This window comes from Pseudopodoces humilis, chromosome 27 (assembly GCF_049639895.1).
Source record: "Pseudopodoces humilis isolate 2021_Gansu_Grassland_sample_001 chromosome 27, ASM4963989v1, whole genome shotgun sequence".
In the NCBI taxonomy this organism is placed as follows: domain Eukaryota; kingdom Metazoa; phylum Chordata; class Aves; order Passeriformes; family Paridae; genus Pseudopodoces; species Pseudopodoces humilis.
Window position 1 is genome coordinate 4160756 of NC_142226.1, and position 17287 is coordinate 4178042.

Consider the following 17287-nt stretch of genomic DNA (forward strand, 5'->3'; position numbering starts at 1 on the left):
ACCTGTCGGTGCCATTGCTCGTTTTATAGCGGTTTTTCGGCTACTGCAGGTCTCGAAATTCTCTCCTCAGCATGGCCACCAGCCTCCTCCGCCGCCAGGTGCCCCTCCAGCCCAAGGGACAGCAGCCCAGGATCCCCCAAAATCCCCCACCTAGCATCCCTGAGCCCCCCAACCCCTCCCCCCAGTACCTCAGCACCCCTGAGTCCTCCCCAACCCCGTATCCAGCACCACTGAGCCTCCAAAATCCCCCATCCCGCATCCCTGGACCCCCACCCAGCATCTGAGCACCCACAAAATCCCCCATCCCGCATCCCTGGACCCCCACCCAGCATCTGAGCACCCCCAAATCCCCCATCCCACATCCCTGGACCTCCACCCAGCATCTGAGCACCCACAAAATCCCCCATCCCGCATCCCTGGACCCCCACCCAGCATCTGAGCACCCCCAAATCCCCTTTCCAGCATCCCTGGACCCCTACCCAGCCCCCCAAAAATCTCCCACCCCCCACCCCCCGCCCTCCCCTCCGCATCCCCCTGTCCCCGTGTCCCTGTGTCCCCCATCCCCTGCCTGTCCCCCCCCATCCCCCCCACTGCCCCCCCGTGCCCCCCATTGTCCCCACACCCCGGTCACGTGACCCTCACCATTCATAACCGCGGTGGCCCCACCCTCTCTCCCCATTGGCTCCCGCCGGCTCGCCAGAACCAATCAGCGCTCAGTACAGGCGGCGCGCGGGGGAGGCGTTCCCGCTCGGGGCCGGCGCTGATTGGCTCCTCCCCCAGTCGGAGCTCCGCCCATACCGGAAGCAGGAAGCGGGCGGGCCGGCCGTGACCCGCGGGCGGGCAGCGCCGGCCGCGCCATGACGGGAAAATCGGTGCGGGACGTGGAGCGCTACCAGGCGGTGCTGGCCGGGCTGCTGGCCGAGGACGAGAACAAGTTCTGCGCAGACTGCCAGGCCAAAGGTAGCGGGGATGGGCGGCGGGACCTGTGGAGCCCGCGCCGCACCGGATGCACCCCGTTGGTCCGCCCCCCCACACACACCGGCCTAGCCGCTCGGTGCTCTACGGTGCCGCCGCTGCCCCGAGGCTCGGACACCGCCGGGTGGCTGTCGTGGGGGTGGGCTTCGTGCCGGGGAGCGCTCCGGTGGTGGCGGGGGCACAACGGTGCTGCCCCGGCGGTTACGGGAGTGAGCGGGGACAGCGACTGAAACAACGTGGGGTGTGGGGAGAGAACGGGGTGGGTTTGGGGAGAGAACGGGGTGGGTTTGGGGCAGAGAACGGGGTGGGTTTGGGGCAGAGAACGGGGTGGGTTTGGGGCAGAGAACGGGGTGGGTTTAATGGAAAGAACCCGGTGGTTTTAGGGGAAAGAACTCCATGGTTTGAGGGAGAGAACGGGGTGGTTTTGGGGGCAAGAATGGGGTGGTTTTGGAGGAAAGAACACGGTGGTTTTTGGGGGAAAAGCCCCAGTTTTTGGCTGCAGCACAGCTGGGTTTGGTGCGAGTCGCACCGGGAGGAGCTGCTGGAGGAGCTGTCCTTCCCGTTGCCTCTGGAAGATGGGGAAGGGATGGCCCCAGATTTCCCTGTGGGAATCCCGGGAAACACCTCAGGGTGGGTGGGGGCCTCCCCTGGAAGGGGAAGAAGAGTGACCTGGAAAAGCCGTCGCTGTAGAATTGAGGGAATTCCAGCTCTTGGGAGTCACATCCTGTCACCTGGGGCTGGAATGTGCAGCAGGATCTGCCCTGGATGTTGTAAGGACAGGGAAGGAGTTGTAACCTCACCCTGGGATCACGGAGCACTGGAGGAATGGCAGATTTTTGTCCTCTGCTTCTTTTCCCAGCTGGTTTTTCCCTGTGAGGGTGGGAGGCCCTGGCACAGGAATCTGTGGCTGCCCCATCCCTGGAAGTGTCCAAAGCCACCCTGGGATAGTGGAAAGTGTCCCTGCCTGTGGAACTGAACGAGCTGTAAGGTCCCTCCCAACCCAAACCATTCCATGTTTTTCTGATTCCAAGGCGTGTTATGACCTTGATCTACCTGAGAAAGGAAATGTTTGAATTCCAGAGGTTGAAACAAAGAAATAAAACTGTTCCTTGTCCCCTGCTGCCGCTCTGTGGTTGCTGCTTTGTTTTCCTGCAGCAAAAGAGTTAAAGTTGCCCAAAATCCCATTTTAATGAGCTGCCATAATCACTTGTAGATCTGGACTTGAGCCTCATTTCCCAGCAACTGCTGGAAGTGAACTTGGAGGAGGGATTGGCCAAATCCATCTGTAAACAGAGGACTTGGTCACCTCAGTGTGACCTCAAAAACTGCAGAGCCCCCTTGAGCAACATTCAAAATTAGATAATTATGATTTCTTCTCACCCTAAAAATGCCTAAACCACAATAACCTCATCCTTCCCACCTCTCTGGAGCCCACCTGGCTTTGGGATGAAGGTGCTGTTGGAGATCAGGATGTTCCCCTCCTGTGCCAATCCTTTATCTCTTGGCACCTCCTGCCAGCCCCAAGGGCAGAAATAGCTCCTTTATCTCAGCTTTCTAGGCCTGAGACAGCAAATTCCGCCAAAATGGGAATAAATTCAACCCCACAGCTGCGGGTGATGGGGTAGTGGAGCTTCTCCTGGTCACAGCACGTCCTGGCAGTGCAGAATTCCAGTTAATTAATAATTATAATGAAGTTCCAGTGTGGAGTGCAGCCTTTCCAAAGCTGGGAGCTGCTCCTGTCTGGGAACGTGGATTGTACCAGTCCTGAAGAGCAGGCTGGGGTTGTCCCCAGTTATCTGATCTACTAATTACCCCCTGCACTAATGAGATTTCTGGAAGTGGGAAATCTCCTCCTCCAGGGCATGTGTGGCCATGGGAGCTGTCTCTGCCTGGAACTCCAAGGAATTCCTGCAGTTTTGGGGCAGTTTTGGTGCTTTTGGTGAATGGAGCTGTCACTGCCTGGAGCTCCAGGGGATTTCAGCAATTCAGGGAATTGCTGAAGAGCAAAAAGCTTTTTTTGCTGAAAAGCAAAACTGCTTTTGGGGCAGTTTTGGTACTTTTGGTGAATGCGGGGCTCTCCCAGTAGCAATGCCAAGGAAGGCTTGATGTTCCTCCTGGAATAACTGCAACATTCCACTCTGCCTACGGAAAGGAGCCCCGTGGTGGCTCCAGGTGGTGCCCTCAGCACCTCCAGGGGTGTCTGGAAGCAAAGCTGCTTCTCTGTACAGGGACTAGAGCGTCCCAGGCCAGGCTGGAGCAACCTGGGCTAGTGGGAAGTGTCCCTTGCCCATGGCAGAGGTGGAATTAAATGAGCTTTAATGTACTTCCAGCCCGAGCCAGTGTGAGATTCTGTGACACCCCAGGGTGGTTTTGCTGCTGCAGCAGCAGCAAGCCCTGCTCAGAGCTCTTGTTTTGCAGGAAATTGGGTGAGATCTCTTCTTCCTCTTTTTGTTGTCAACCTCGTGTCTGGGGGCACTGGGTGAGCTGAGCTAGGGCAGGGTGGGCACTGCTGAGTTATAATCCTCTCCTTGGAGGTCTTTGCTGTGGGAATCACTCGGAGAAACACCTGGAAAGAGCAGCACTTGCTGGGCAGGTGGGATTTTTCCTACCGGTGCCATTCCCGTGGCGAAGGTGTTCCAAGGGCGGCCGTGGTGCTGCTGTTCCCTGTGTGTGTGTGTGAGATAATGGAGCTGCTGCACAGCCTGAGCTGAGCATCCAGCAGCACATTCCCTGCTTGGAGCAGGAGTCTGGAGCTGGAATGGCTGAGGGAGGGAGGGAGGGATGTGCTGAAATCTCAGAGTTGGGCTCCACCAGGATTTGGAAAATTCCAATTGAGCGACACTGAGTGGATTCATTGCTGCCTCTCCAGCTGCTCTCCAGCTAATTGTGTTTGGTTCTCTCCTTCTCCCAAACTCTTCCCTCTGCTCTCCAGTCCCATCCAGCAAGCTCCATGGATCCCGGGGCGGTGACGTCGGAGCGGGAGCTTCCTCCCAGGCAGCACTGGCAGCCGTGGCTGCCCAGAGGTTCAGGTCACCCTGTGCTCCCCCTGGTTTGTCTGGCTCTTCCCTTCATCCCTTTGTCGTGTGAGATCCATGGGGTCCAGGCCTAAATCCATCCCTTGTATCCCAAGGGATTAGATGGGAGAAGTGCTGCTGAACACGGTGCAAATCCAGGTTTAATTCTTCACCAGAAATAACAGGTGTAAGACTGGGGAAATCGCTGCCCAGAGGTGGTTAAATATGGGATGGGAAGGGGGAAAAGCTTGGGGCTGGAGTAGGTGCTATGGGGAGGCCGACTTCCAGTGGAATTTGGGAACTATCTTATGGTGGAGCTGCTTTAGTCCAGCCTAACTCCTGTTAATCCAAACCAAATATTCCCCAAAAATCTGCGTGACTCAACTCCTCCATCAGCCTCTTGAGCTGCAGCTGAATTTCCTTTGCAGTCTGAGCAATTCCAAGAGGAACTTTTTAAATAGCTGCTGGAACAGCTGCATGGGAGGAAGGAGGATCAGGATGGCAATGCTGATGGAGGGGGAGTGTGCAGCCTGTGCCTCCAAAAACCCAAAGTGGTGGGGCTGGAACTGCTCAGCTTGGCTTAGGAAATCTGGGATGAGGAGAAAACTCAGCCTTATGCAAGGGAATCTTGCCAGAGGGATGCATGTGGGTTGTGTGTTCATTTGAATCCTCAGCTGCAGCCAAAATATTCTGGGATCTTCCATTATTCTGCTTTTCCCAGTTCAGATCAGAGAGGTTGCACAAAGGGAGTGGAAACGCTCTGAAATTCACTTTATCCCTCCGGGATCTTCACCTCAGCAGGGTAAAGCTGGGAGAGGACACAGCTCCGTCCACCCTGAGCCTGCCTGAAGCTGTAACTTCCCACTTAAGCAAGGGAAAAAAGCATCAGTGTTCCCCACAGGGATTTAGTGTGGAATTAGTTGTAGGAAGATCCCTTTTAAGCAGAGCTCTGAGTCACACTTGGATCCCTGGCCCTACATCTGCCAGAAATAGGGATAATCCTCGGAGCAGCAGCACCTGGGCTCTCTGTACTGACCCACCTGGGGCGTGGAGGTGGGAAAAGAAAGCTCCCCAAAAAACGCCACGTGATTTCCAGCTGGAGTAAAGTTTGTTCCTATAGAAACTGCCGGTGGTTATGTAAGGAACGGCAGCTGCAGTGCAAAGGGAGCTCGTGCTCCAAAATGCAAAGTAGGTCTTGAAACCAACCAAAAAGTCACGAATAGCTCAGGGCTCCTTTGGGCTGGTGCCTTGTAGTGATCGTTCCCTTTGGCCCAGGAATCTGGGACAGAATTGGAGCTTTTAGCAGGAGCTGTTTTGGAGCAGTGAGCGTGAGCTTGGATTTACCTGGCCCTTAATAAACCGGTTTATCTCTACTTTTGGCAAGATGTGCCATTCCTTCCTGACCCTTTCCCTAGGAATTTCAATGGATAGTCCATGTGTAGCTGCAGATATTGGAAAAATTCTCCATCCATCAAAGACTGACCCAGGACCTTCCTCTGCCTGGAGCTTTTTTTAAGCACTTGGTGGCTCCTAAAACCCAAACTCAAATTAAATTGGAAACCAGAGTCTAAATATTTTTAACACCCAAGTGACGAATTAAAAACATCTTAAAAAGCAGCAAAATTCTATTAACAGCATCAAAAGTCAATTTACTGATGGTAGAGCTTCCATCCTGCTGCTCTGTTTACAGGTGCACCTATCACCTAAATTCTTTGCATTTTATGGAAATTCAGGCCTTCTTGGAATCTGGAATTTCTAGGATTGTCTGATGCATGGTTTTGGTGAAAAAATGATTCCACAGGAAGTCCATGGATTGTGGAATTGACTGATTTTTTTTTTTTTTAATGTATATTTATATTTTTAAGCTGTGTCACCATCAGTGTCGGTGATATCACCCAGTTCTTGTTCCTGGATCCTGATGATAGCACTGCTTGAAATTGTCCCTGTCACCATTTATTTGACTGAAGAAACAACCATCCCTTTCTGCAGCAGCAGGAAAGCCCCACCCTGCTGTTCACAGAAATTTTCATTTCCTCCACCTGCACTTCAAAGAACACGATGTGATAAAGTGATAAAGCTGCTGAAAGCTGCTCATCTTTACTTAAAAACGCACAAAACTTGATCTTTGAGGCCACAGGGCCCTCAAATATTGAATATTTTTGGTAGACTGGAAGATTTCAAACCTTTTTTTGGCCAAAATCACAGCCAGCACCTTGGATTTTCTTGGGAAACGTGGTTGAGGCCTGCAATTATTTTGAAGGAGAAAAAAAGTACAAAGAAATCCCCCAAACAGCCTTTTGTCCTTTTAAAAGATGGAATAAAGCTGAATTTTGGGGTGATGAAACTACTTGATGAGGTGTAAATGTTTATCAAACCCCTTTTGTGTGTGCTAAAGTGAGGGTTTGGCTTTAGCATCCCCTGAAAACTGCAGAAATCACTCAGTCCAGGCTTAAATCTGGGAGTGCAGCAGGGATTAATCCCAAATCTGAGCTGGATCTTTGATCCCTGCAGCAGGAGCCGTGCTCAGCCCAGCGATTTATAGTGTTAATAACTAAATAACATCATTTAGAGATCTTGGAGCTGATTTAAGTGAGTTTTTAGAGTTTCCTTTGGTTCCCCAAGTCCTGGAAGTGCAGAGTAGACACTTCCACAAAGAGCAGAGGAAGCTGTTTTGCAAGAGAGGCTTGGTCACAGCTCTGAGCAGGACAAATGGAAATAAATCCTTGAGCAATTTCTTTACAGAGCGAGGAAACCACAGGGCAGAGGAAACCTCTTGGATCCCGAGTTCTTTCCTCATTTGGCTCTGCAAAAGACGAGGATTTTCAGATTGGACTCGAGGAAATTTTTTCTGTGGTGAAAAGCTGAGGGTGTGAATGTCCCCTGGCAGGGATTCTCCTTCTCCAGGGACAATTCCCCACATCCATTTCTCTCAGGGGATGGTTGGATGACTCCACAGACAGTTTTGGAGCAGTTTTGGGATCCATGGATGTATCCCTGGAGGAGCTGGCTGCTCATTTCCACTGGGAATATTTAATCAGAATGGTGATGTTCCCTCAATCCTGCCCATGGAAGCATCTCTCTTTTCCCTGCTCCTCCTTTTCCATGGAGCTGTGGCTTTGCAGCCACCTCCTGGTTTATTTTAAAAAGCTTTCTGAGGAGTTAGTACTGCAAAAGGTCGCCTCAGGAACTCAGGCCAGAATTTGGTGCCTGAGTAAAGTGTGAGGAGTGAATCCCCTCGGGATTTCTCAATTAAAACCACTCCAGGGTGTGAACTTGGAGCAGTGACTCATTTGGAGCAGGCTCCGCAGGCTGGGAGTTGAGAAGGGAATTGGGCCCGGGGTTTTAAAGGGAATTAGGATCCTTTTCAGTCATTCGGGTTGCTCAGCAGCCCTTGGAGCATTAATGAGCAGGACTTAGATGGGGACTGGAGCTGGCAGGAGAAGTTTGGTATGTGGAGTTTATTTTGACAGTAAATGATGTAAAACAGGCTCTGGAATTGTCTCCTGGAGCACTGGATGGTGCATCCTCACTTGGGAACGTCCTCAAATGCTCAGGAAAGCTGGGAATGAAAATTTCACTGAGCAAGGGATGCTTTGGAGCTCGTGGTCCTCCTGCAGCCCCCACCAGGCTGGGAGTGCATCCCAAGGGGGGTCTGAGCTACCCTAAATCTTGTGCCAGGGCTGAGTGGGCATCCAGGCTCTGAAAAATGTTTGGATTCTTATCCAAATTGATCTTTCCTTCAGTCCGGGAGGCATTTGTGCAAGCCCAGGGGCACAGATTTCCATCAGAGCAGAGCAGGGTTGGTGCCAGGTGACTTTGCTTCCCATGGATGTTAAAATTATCCATAAAGCTGAGACAAAAGCGGTGGCAGCACCAGGTGAGGCCGGCACTGGTGGGCACTGGAGGAAACTCCCAGTTTTCCATGTGGAAATGGGGTTTCCATTTCAGCCTGGTGGCTCTGAGGGTGCTCAGCCTCGGGGGAATTGATTTTATAGCATCAACCAGATGATTCACGAGAGAAACAATTATATTTTTTAGTGATTTAAGGAGCTGAATGTTTATGTTGGCTTTGTCCTCAACCATGTGGGAGATAAATCCATAATTCCCTGAGCCAGGAGGGTGAGGTGCTCCCTGTCCTCAATTCGTGGTGGGGTTATCAGGGTCTGCCCAATTCTTTTGAGGGGTGATTATTCTCCCAGGCAGCTCAGCTGTGCTGATTAAAACTGCCCTGTTGTTATTTATTTATATAAATCCATTTTCCTCAAAAAAATTTTATCCTAAACTCCATCCCAGGCGTTTTTCCCCCTTTCATCACTGAAGCTGCTGCAGAGTCTGAGCTGGGGCTGGGTTTTGGGGAGGTGAAAAGCAGCAGCACGGGGTGAAAGTCACATCTGGAGATGCCTCCTGGGGCTTTTTCGAGTCAAATCACCTTGAAAAGAGCTGTGAAACCTTGGGGAAATGCCTGCAAAAAGCCCTAAAAAGCAAAATGTGAGGCGCTGGGCACTTGCAGGGAGATTTTTAGTGGGAGATGTTTCAGTGTGAGCTGCTCCGAAGAGGGAAGTGGGAGGTTGTTTACATCTGCACCAAGCCCTTCCCGCCTCCCACAAACTCAGGGCTTTGTGAGGCATTTTAAAAGACATTTCTAGAAGGCATTTGAAGGTTAAAATGCTGGTTTAGTTAAGCTGGAGGTGTGGGATGGGGGTGTTGGACCTGACCCCACCAGGGTTTGCTGTGGCTGCAAGGGAGCACTTTGGAAAATCCAGATTTGTTCCCTGTGTGGCTCTGGAGTCCTTCCTGTCACGGATCAGAATCCTGAGCTGCTGGGGTCACAGTCTGTGCCTCGGCTCGGAATAAAACCAACCCTGCATCCCCCAGCTCCTCTATTCCCTGAAGATTTGAAGCCTTTCCTGCAGCACCTTCTGGCTGTGCAAGGACACCCAAATCCCAGATGGAATCTCCCCAGAGCAGAGCTCACCTCTGGTTGTATAATGTGTTTATTGCTGGGAGGAGTTCAAGAAGCCCTAAAGATTCATTTTCATTTAAATATAAATTCAATTTATATTAAATATATTTAAAAATATATATATATAATATATAATTATATATATAATTGCCCGTATTGCCTGTCCCAGAACTTGGATTTAAGAGTTGCAGCACATTCCAGCTGTGATTTCCTTGTTGTCCCAGAGCCCTCAGGGGACACTGGAGCAGCAGGAGGGTGTGACACTACCCCTGAGTCATGTTTTAGTGGGAGGTTGTGGTGGCTTGAGCTGGTCCATGTGACAAACCCACTGAGCCGATTACCCCAGGAGCTGCCCATTAATCCTTTTAGTCCTATCAAGGGCTAAATTTATCTGGAGTTTAAGTCTAACCTTGAATCTCGTGGTAATCCTTCCAGCAGTCTCACGTTAGAGCCCTGGGGGTGGATCTGGGAGAGAATTCCGTGTGGAAATCACAGGAATTCTAAGGGTTTTATTCCCATTTTTTTTGGCATGTTTAGGTGGTGCAGAAGTTGTGGGTTTTGCTTTGGTAATAAAGGAGGCAATAAAGGGACTGAGGTGCAGGCAAAGGTGTCTGGGAAGTGAATTCCTCAGCTCCATTAAATTTATATCATTCCCAAAGGCCATTCCTGGAGAGGGAAAAAGCAGCAAATAATGACAGGAAAGGCCAGAAAACCTAATAAAGGCATTTTTGAAGTGAATTCCCTGGAAGAGGTGCTGGAGTTACCTGTTGGAGGTTGGATACCTCTGCTCTGGAAGGGCCCCTGATTGCATTTTCAGCACCAAACCCCTCAGGATGCTCCAGGCTTTCCCTATGAGCAGGAATTAAACTGTTAACAGAATCTCAAATACAGCACTGCTTTTTTAGGGCTTCAAAATGACACTTTCCCCCTCTTCCCCCCCTCCCACCTCCCTCTCATTAACTTGAAGCTCTGCTATTTTAGTTGTGGCAAGAAAAAGCGGGTAACTCTTCATCCTCCGGAATAATGTCTGGAAAAAGGGCTGCTGGAGGCTGTTTGTTCCCTAACTCTGTGTTTTCCCAGTTTCCCATGCACTGGGACACCAGTTTGTGCTGGGAGCTGGAACTCTGCACTGGGAGCAGGGGGTTTAATTTTAAAATATTCCTAAAATGTTCAGTAGGATTGAGGGTCTGGCCTGGCAGGGAGAGGGGTGGGAATTCCTGTGGATCTCTGTATCCCCTGGGGAATGCCCTGCTGGGATTCCTGGGTGCACTGAGTCGATCTGAGCTCGTTAATCTTCCCCTTGTGGGTGTTTTTTTTATCCCTGGCATGATCTCCCATCCACACCTCGGAGCTGTCCTGCCTGTCCAAGCTGCATGAAAACCAGGAATCTCCATCAGAGCCGTGGAAACTGTGGAGTGAACTAATCATTCCTTGGGCTGGGATTGGTTCTGGGGGCCAAATCCTGGGCTTGGTGCTGCTCCCCTGGCTCAGCTGGGAGTTCCTGCCCAGCACTGAGGAGATTTGAAGGTGCTGAGTGGGTTTTTGCTGTAGGGACTCTGCTGGAGCTGATTTCCAGGTTATCCTGGAAAGAAGGGGAAAAAGCAGGATCACAGACATGGCAGAGCTCTGGGGGTTGGAGATTTTTGAGTGGTTTAAATTCCTCTTTTCCTGCCTCTTCCTCTTTGAGCTGTTTGGTTTGTGTGGATGGAAGAGGGAGGCAACAGATCCCCAAGGATAATGATTGGGAACATCCTGCTGATGTGGAATTGCAGTTTCCAGCCTGGATGAGAATCCAAAGGCTTCAATCCCAGTTCACTTGGTGCAGTTTCCCTGTTCTCCAGGCAAAAAAAAAAAAAAAAGGGGGGGGTGGTTTTTGAATTAATGAGAAACACTTTCCTGTCTCTTCCCAGGGCCACGATGGGCGTCCTGGAATATTGGGGTGTTCATCTGCATCCGCTGTGCCGGGATCCACAGGAACCTGGGAGTTCACATATCCAGGGTCAAATCCGTCAACCTCGACCAGTGGACGCAGGAACAGATTCAGGTAAAGGCTGGGATAACACAGTGAGGGTTTTTTTTTTTTGTTAGTGGAGGTTCATAAATTTAGAATTGAACCAAGCCAGGATAGCCCAAAAAATGTGGGAAGTAGAGGAGGAAGAAGAAGTCCAGCTGGGATGGGTTGGAAGGGAAAATGTCCCCATTCCAGGCTTGACAAGCAGCAGAGAGTAAAGCTAAAGAAGCTGCAGGTCTCTGTTAAATTACCAATCCCTGCCTGGAGGTGCTTCCCACCTGTCCTGGAGCGTCCCAGGGATTTCCAGAGGGGTTTTGGATTGCTAACGGGATATTTATCCTGCCTTGCACTGAATATTGCTTAGGATTGGCAAATGGGATGGGAGGGGATTGGAGCAGCTGCCTCAGGATCCCCTGGCGTGTGGAGAGTGCCTTTCAGGAGCATCTCCCTTCCTTGATTTCTTTTCCCTGGCAGCCTGGGATGCTGTGGGAAAGCTATTATTGTCTGGGAAAGGAAAATTTTAAGGAATTTGTTTGGATTTCAGTGCGTACAGGAGATGGGGAACGGCAAAGCCAATCGTCTCTACGAAGCCTACCTGCCCGAGAACTTCCGGAGGCCCCAGACAGACCAGCATCCTTTGTTCCCTGGAAAAACACAAAAACACGGAGCCTTTCCATCCTGAGCTGTGTGGTTAAACCTCCCTGAAGGAGGAGGAGGAGTTCCCTGGGGCAGGGAATGGGAATGAAGGAATTGCTGCCGAGTTTTGGGGGAGGAGAGCTGGGACACCAAGGTCACCACAGGAGGCTGCTCGGGGTTTGGAACCTGGAAGGAACGGGAGGGTTGGATTTTCCAAAGTGCTGAGTATTCCAAAGGCTCTGTGGAGACCTAATTGTGGCCCTCCAGGACCTGAAGGAGCTGCAAGAGAGATGGAGAGAGAGAGATGATTGACAAAGGACAGGATAGAAGGGGTGGATTCCCACTGCCAGAGGGCAGGGATAGGTGGGATTTTGGGAAGGGATTCCTCCCTGTGAGGGTGAGGAGGGGCTGGAATGGGTTTCCCAGGAAAGTTGTGGCTGCCCCATCCCTGGAAGTGTTCCCCAGGCTGGATGGAGCTTGGAGCAGCCTGGGATAGCGGAAGGAGCCCAAGGGCTTTAAGGTCCCTTCCAGCTCAAACCTGGCATCCCAAAACTGGGGTTCTCCGATGGAATTTTTAATGCTGCTGAAAACTTCAGCTGTAACTCCTGCCTGTCAGGAATGCTGAGTAAACGGGGATAGGATGATGTGAAGCTAAGAAATCCCCACAAGAGTACCTTTCCACCATCATTTTCTGAGTTAATCTGATAGCTGAGGTGCTTTTTGAGGTGCAGGATCCTGTTGTGACCACTGTGATCTGTGCTGGTCACCTGAATGTGTTGAGAGGATGCTTGGGGCAAAAAAAAACCCACAAAAGCAGTGGAGAAAACACAGCAAGAGCCTAAATCCTGATTTAATTCCCTTTTTATAGCACTGAAATAACCTGGAATAACCCACAGGCAAAAACTGAGCTGAGATCCAGCAGTAAATTATTTTAAGAAAGTTATTGCTGGAAATGCTCTTTAAACAATGATTTAATTTAGTTACAGCCTGTACCTTGTTCCTCCCTGTCAAATAAGGCTTCTATTCTGGAATCCTTTGTCCTTAACCAGCTGCTGTAGAGCTGTGGAGAGTTTTATCCGGGATAAATACGAGAAGAAGAAATACATGGACAGAAGCATTGACATCAACGCCTTCAGGGTGAGTCTGGGGGTTGAAATTTGTGATTAAAACACTTCAAATGTTCCCTGTGTCAGGGGCAATCTCTTCTCCAGGGCTGCTTGCACTTCATGGGATGAATTCCTGCCCAGCACTGAGGAGATTTGAAGATGCTGATGGGTTTTGCTGTAGGGAATCTTCTGGAGATCTCCAGGTTATCCAGGAAAAAAGGAGAAAAAGCAGGATCACAGACATGGCAGAGCTCTGGGGGTTGGAGTTTTTTTGAGTGGTTTAAATTCCTGTTTTCTTCCCTCTTCTTCACCCAGCTGATTGGTTTGTGTGGATGGATATCTCCAGGGATAATGATTGGAGGAGATCCTGGAAGGGTTTTATCCAGTTCCTTGCTTAGAGCAGGAAAAGTGCAAAAACTTACCTCAAATTCAGCTGTTTCTGAGGGATTTTATCTCTGAGGGATTTTAGATCAGTTACAGCACCAGGTGTGAGCTTTTTCTTGGTGTAATCAGGAACTTTCTCCCTCATGCCACTGATTTTTTTTTTTTTTTCCCTCACAGAAAGAAAAGGATGACAAATGGAAAAGGAGCAATGAATCGGAAAGAAAACTGGAACCCATCATCTTTGAGAAGGTGAAAATGGTAAGATGAGGATGAAAATCTTGGAGCAGTTGTGGAGACATCCCTGAGGCAGAGCAGAGAGATTCCAGCCTGCTCTGGGAGCATTTTTCTGGCCTCAGTCACACCCTGGGTGCTTTGAGTCTCTGGTGGGAGCTTGTTTTGCTCTGCTCACCAGACACTGAGCAGATGTGCAGGTTGGAATCCAGCTATTCCCTGCTGATTTTTCCAGCTCCAGCAGCTGCTTCTCCCTGTTTAGAGCCTGCTTGGCTTTGACAACCTATTGGGACAGTAAAAAACTTGGAAATATTCACTGAAATTCTCATTTTGGAAGAGCAGAGAGAGTTTTGCTTTTATTTTTGACTTAAATCCAGTGGGGGAAAAAAGGGATTTTAAGGATTAATCTCATTAAAACCTCTGACATTTCAGAGTGAACCCAAAAGCTGCACAAGATTTGTGTTGTTTCTTTTCCCCCAGCCTCAAAAGAAAGATGAAACACAGCAATCCAGGAAAAGTTCCCCCAAATCTGAGCCAGTCATGGACTTGCTGGGCCTGGGTAAGAGAAATTGGTATAGAAATTTGGGGAATTCGCAGAGTTTCAGTGCTAATTTTCCCTGTCAGGTGAACAATTCCAGCAATCCTGCGGGAATCTTCAGCTTGGGCTGCTCCAGTGCTGCTTGGGAAGAGTTTCCCACGTGTTTCCCTTTGCCCTGGAGCCTGTGGTGTTCCAGGAGGTTGGTGGCACAAACAGGACCCAGGGACACTTCCCAAACCTTGCTCCAGTCCCTTCCCAGCACCAGGGGGGGTCACTGGGTGGGGTGGCACTGGTGGCACAGAGGTGTCCCCAGGCTAGGGCAGTGTGGAGACACCAGGACCTCTCTGTCCCTGCAGACGCTCCGGTGACAGCGCCCGTCACCAACGGCCGGCCCAGCAGCCTGGAGAAGGATCTGGACCTCTTCGCATCCGTGGGATCCAGCTCGGACTCCAGGAAGGTGAGCTGGGAATGTTGGTGCTTGGAAAAGCCTGGTTGGGTCCTAGAAGCACAGGATAATTTAGGATGGAAGTTAAAGAACGGGGACACCTTGCGCTATCCCAGGGTGCTCCAGCCTGGCCTTGAACACTTCCTGGGATGGGGTATCCATCTGGGAATGCTGTGCCACTGTTTCACCACACACATCGATTGTCTGCCCTAAATCTTGCTTCATCTAAATTTCCATTAATTAAATCCTAAAATCTCCCTCTTCCATGTTGAAGCCATCACCCCAACACATCCCTGCACGAGGATGGATAGTCCCCTTCTTCCCCTCGTGCTGGATTTGGCCCTGATCCTGTCTCTTTGTCCCAGGTCGTTGGCTCCATGCCAACCTCTGGAAGCGCCGGCTCTGTTCCTGAAAACCTGAATCTCTTCCCGGAGCCTGGAGGGAAAGGGGAGGAAGTGGGGAAGAAGCAGCTCTCCAAAGACTCCATCCTGTCCCTGTACGGCTCCCAAATGTCCCAGGTGCCAGCTCAAGGTAACCCTGGCACGAGCTGGGACCTGGAGGGCACCAAGGGAGGGTGGCTGGGGTGTCCTGGGGGCTGACAAACTTCCAGGAGAAGTGGGAATGTGAGTGGAGGATCCCGGAATGGGTTGGGCGAGAAGGGAAGGTAAAGCTCATCCCGTTCCAGCCATGCGCTTTCCACTGTCCCAGGCTGCTCCAAGCTCTTTCCAAGCTGGCCTTGGGCACTTCCAGGGATGGGGCAGCCACAGCTTCTGTGGGAAATCCATTCCAGCCCCTCACCAGCCTCACAGGGAAGAATTCCTTCCCAACATCCAGCCCAACCCTGCCCTCTGGCACCGGGAATCCCTTCCTGCATGTCCCTGCCCAAATTCCCTCTCCAGCTTTGTTGAGAGCTGTGAGCAGCACCAGCAGCATCTCAGTCTGGATGTCCCAGCCAGATTGTGACTGGAATTTTGACATTCCCAGCCCCTGAACTGATCCATTTTTCCCTGCTCCCTCCCTGCCTTTCCCAGGAGCGATGTTCATGGCGCCGGCTCAGCTGGGCTATCCCGCTGCTCCCTACCCCGGCTTCCCTGGAGTGCCCCCCTCCAGCAGCATGATGGGGGGCATGATGGCCCCATCCATGGGGCTGCTGGCCCAGCCCGGAGCTGCAGGCATGGTGGCACCCGTGGCCATCCCAGCAGGATACGTGGGCAACGTGCTGGGCGTTCCCAACGGGATGATGGGGGCCCAGCAGCCCGGCTACGTGGCCGGAGTGGCCGCGGTGGCCCAGCCCGTGTACGGGGTGCAGCCGGCACAGCAGCTGCAGTGGAACCTCGCCCAGGTGAGGGGGACACACCTGGAGAGGCTTTTTGCAGGGATTTTCTGGTGGTGGGGAGGGGATGGTGGTGCAGGGATTGCCGAGGAGCGAGGGGGATCTCCGGGGGGTTCTGCTCGGTGTGGGAACGGTTCAGTTGGATTTCCCTGCTTTGGGCAGGGGTGCAGTGGGAGCAGCTGGGAATCCCAGGATCAGTCAGGTGGGGAAAGAATTCCCAGTCCAATTCCAACCTCATCTCCCAGCCCAGAGCATTGAGCCCATGGACACCTCCAGGGGTGGGGACTCAAACATCCCTGGGCAGTTCCAAGGCCTGACCACCCTTTCCATGGAGGAATTCCTGCCGATGTCCAACCTGCCCTGAAGTCCTCCCGTGCTGGGGAGCCACACCCTGCTCCCCTTTAGGGCTCAGCTGGTTTTGGGAGCCGTGGGCGGTGTCCAGGCCCATCCCTGACCTCTCTCCTGTCCCGTTTGCAGGTGACCCAGCAGATGGCTGGGATGAACTTCTATGGAGCCAATGGAATGATGGGCTATGGACAGTCCATGGGAGGAGGAGGAGGAGCCCAGGGCAGCAATCCCTCCCTCAGCTCCCCGCTGTGGAAATGAGCGCTTGCTCGCACGTGACCATTTCTGCCTTTGTTCTGTTCTCCAAACCCGCTCCATGAGACATTCAGGGTTTTTGCTTTCGGGTTTGGGGACCCAGCCCAACCTGAATTTTTTTCCATCCCTGAGCTCCATCTCTGCCTTTCCACTGTCACAGCCACGGGGCCAGCTCGGTGGCCAGGCCGCGAGCGCCCTGCTCTCAGCACAGTCAATGCACTCGGGGAGGGGATCCCTCCCTGCACAAAGCTCCACCAGAGCTCCTGGGTAGCACTTCATGCCCTGCTGGGCACCTGGGTACAGGTGGGACTGGGAGATCTGGACTGCATCCCGCCCGGAAAGCCGGGATTTCTCACTTCAACTCCAGTGTTAGAATTTTTTTGTGGGGGGGGAAAAGGGGTGGGGAACATCGTTTGGTGCTGAGGAACTGGATTTAAGCTGAGCCCAGGGGCAAGCAAGCCTTGCTACCTCCTTCCTCCAGCGGAGCTCTCCCTGCTCCCACCCTCCTTGGAACCAAAGTCCTTGGGAAAAGCCCTCTCCCACCCCTCCTGAGCAAGCAGGAATCTCGCCCAGAGTGGGGGCAAAGCCGATGGAATGTGAAAAACTTGCACTCCAGAGTGAATTTTCTGGCTGGTGTTGGGATTTGATGGAATTCCACTTCTAACAATCTAACCAGAGTTAATTCTCTGGGGCCCAGAGCCCTGTGCAAGTTTTCTTACACTTTTAAAAATGACTCTGACATCCTAATTTATACTTTTTTCTTTTGTTTTGTTTTGTTTCATTCTTGTTGTCGTTGTTCCTGTGTAAAATCCTGGTTCTCCCCTTTCCTGGCTCGCTTGGGACATTTTAATCTTAGGCATATTTCTTTTCTCATCTCCACTAGAACCCAAAACTGCTTCAGAAGTCAGCAAGAAGTCGGACTTGTGGTCTGCTCTCTCCTGTGGATATGTAAATTCCCAAATAAAATATTGCAGTGGATTCCTCTGGTGCTGGTGATCACTCCAGGTGTGGGGAATTTAGGGAATTTTATCCCAAAAATCAGCCCAAGTTC

General features: G+C 51.5%; 1 protein-coding gene across 1 annotated transcript; it reads left to right on the top strand.

Moving 5' to 3' along the window:
- Nucleotides 1-794: 794 nt before the first annotated feature.
- On the top strand, nucleotides 795-17214 carry SMAP2 (small ArfGAP2). The gene is made up of 10 exons (XM_014258439.2): nucleotides 795-960; nucleotides 10863-10996; nucleotides 11508-11593; nucleotides 12658-12736; nucleotides 13267-13347; nucleotides 13801-13879; nucleotides 14215-14315; nucleotides 14669-14834; nucleotides 15335-15645; nucleotides 16114-17214. Exons 1-10 carry the CDS (start codon nucleotides 858-860, stop codon nucleotides 16240-16242), a joined length of 1269 nt encoding a protein of 422 aa, XP_014113914.1. The 5' UTR covers nucleotides 795-857; the 3' UTR covers nucleotides 16243-17214.
- The last annotated feature ends 73 nt before the right edge of the window (nucleotides 17215-17287 follow it).